Source organism: Mandrillus leucophaeus, unplaced genomic scaffold, assembly GCF_000951045.1.
Source record: "Mandrillus leucophaeus isolate KB7577 unplaced genomic scaffold, Mleu.le_1.0 Scaffold135, whole genome shotgun sequence".
Taxonomy (NCBI): domain Eukaryota; kingdom Metazoa; phylum Chordata; class Mammalia; order Primates; family Cercopithecidae; genus Mandrillus; species Mandrillus leucophaeus.
Window position 1 is genome coordinate 751363 of NW_012101310.1, and position 2206 is coordinate 753568.

A 2206-nucleotide genomic window follows, 5' to 3' on the forward strand; every position below is an offset into this window, starting at 1 on the left:
CTCTTGGGTTCAAGCAATTCTCCTGCCTCACCCTCCCGAGTGCCCGCCACCACGCCCAGCTACTTTTTTTTTTGTATCTTTAGTAGAGACGGGGTTTCTCCATGTTGGTCAGGCTGGTCTCGAACTCCTGACCTCAGGTGATCCACCCGCCTCGGCCTCCCAAAGTGCTGGGATTACAGGCGTGAGCCACCGCACCCGGCCAGAGCTTTAAGTCTTTACTGAAGCAATGCACAAGGGGTCGGAGCTTTGGGGGAATTTATTGAGAGCAGGTTTTGCGTACCAAAAGGGTGCTGGGCTTGTATCTGTCATTGGCAGGTGTCACAGCTGGTGGTCTCTTTACTGCCATCAATTAGTCGGCCAGACCGCAACCACCACGATAGCCACGAGCAGCAGTAAAATCACCATGATCATCCCTGAAAAAGAGGAGCAGAAAATACTACTTTTAATGATTCCTGCCAGAAAAGCTTCACACATTCTGAGTGTCTGCAGAGAGTCAGAGGGATGCAGTTCCCTCTGAACCTTCGGCTTGTACGAGGCGGAGAGGGGTGGTCGGCGGCCTGGGGCGCTGCTGCTACACAGCTCTGGTTTTGCAGGATGGTGAGTGCAGAAGGCAGGGGCCTGGGTGTGGCCAGGCCTCCCCAGGCAGCGCTCAGGCCAGGACGGGGTGCCTGCTATGCCCCTAACTCTAGCATCTGTGTACACCGTGGACCACAGGGGAGGGCGGAAGCTGCTCACGACAGTCACCCTTGCTACCCAATCAGATTATGCATTGATGACGCATTGATAAGGCCAAGGGCTTAGGAGAACCTTCTAGAACCCATTTCTCCATTCTCCACATGGCTTCACCTTGTCTTCTTGAGTCTAAGATCCTTAAGTCACCCATTTCTACAAATATTCACAGATAGAGGTGCTTGCTTTAATACACACTTTTTCTGCTAGTATTTGCTAGTTTCATTTCCTGACGTTTTTGGCTGGAGAGTACGGGCCCTCCCCGCCAGCCCACGCTGGGTCCCGCTCTGCCTGCCAGCCCTGCCCTGCTTCCTCTGGGTTGTGCGCCTGGACTGACCATTGCCTGTTCCTTCACCTGCTGCTGATGAAGTGGGCCCCAATGAACACAGCCTTCACTTAGTGCAATGAGCTCACTGTCTCCCGTGTTCGCTTGCCTAGTATTTAACAATGAGTGCTTAACCACGCGCCAGGTACCAGCGGCGACAAGGTGCAGCGTAACAGAGATGGGGAGCGCCTACTACAAAGCAAGCACTCAAGAAAAGTTTGCTCACTGAAGAGTCCTTGACCTGCCAAGGCCCCACGAGGGAGGTGGGTAGCAGAGGAGGAGAGGTCCATGAAAATGCTTCAGAAAGTAACAGGGAGAGCCACGTGTGCAGGGTCACGTGGTTGCGTGGCCAACAGGACTGCTCAACACTACTGTAGTCTGTGGCATACGTTCGTGAGCAAAGGAAATGCCGTTTCAATTAGCCATTTGTGAAAATAAAAGTGCAATTTGCTTTTCTGTCCAAGTTTACAGACTTCCTGAATCCCCTCCCCAGATCCTCAGGGTTCAGTGTGGATCAGGTCGTATCAATCTTAAGTTCAACCCATGGAGGCACTTTATCATGGTTTTGAATATGGAGAAGACTTAAAAAGGTATGGCAAGTGGCCGGGTATGGTGGCTCACGCCTGTAATCCCAGCACTGTGGGAGGCTGAGGCGGATGGATCATTTGAGGTCAGGAGTTCGAGACCAGCCTGGCCAACATGGTGAAACCCCATCTCTACTAAAAATATATTTAAAAAATAGGCCAGGTGCGGTGGCTCATGCCTGTAATCCCAGCACTTTGGGAGGCCAAGGTGGGCGGATCACGAGGTGAGGAGATTGAGACCATCCTGGCTAACACAGTGAAACCCCATCTCTACTAAAAATACAAAAAATTAACCGGGCATGGTGGCAGGCACCTGTAGTCCCAGCTACTCAGGAGGCTGAGGCAGGAGAATGGCGTGAACCCGGGAGGCGGAGCTTGACACAGCGAGACTCTGTCTCAAAAAACAAAAACAAGAACACAAAAACAAAATACATATATATATATATATATACACACACACACACACACACATATATAGAGAGAGAGAGCACTCAATGGCAGCATTATTGAAATAACTGAGTCAGTTACTTATTTTTTAATGCTTACTGTAAGTATATATTTTTATTAT

The 2206-nt window shown here is 50.5% G+C and overlaps 1 protein-coding gene across 1 annotated transcript in view; it reads right to left on the reverse strand.

The window, feature by feature from the left end:
* Positions 1 to 240: 240 nt before the first annotated feature.
* Positions 241 to 2206, reverse strand: part of STX8 (syntaxin 8) — a 406185-nt gene continuing 404219 nt past the window's right edge. The window contains exon 8 of the mRNA XM_011973154.1: positions 241 to 413. Coding sequence (XP_011828544.1) covers positions 346 to 413 — 68 coding nt within the window. The 3' untranslated portion in view covers positions 241 to 345. The remainder of the gene's footprint in view (positions 414 to 2206) is intronic.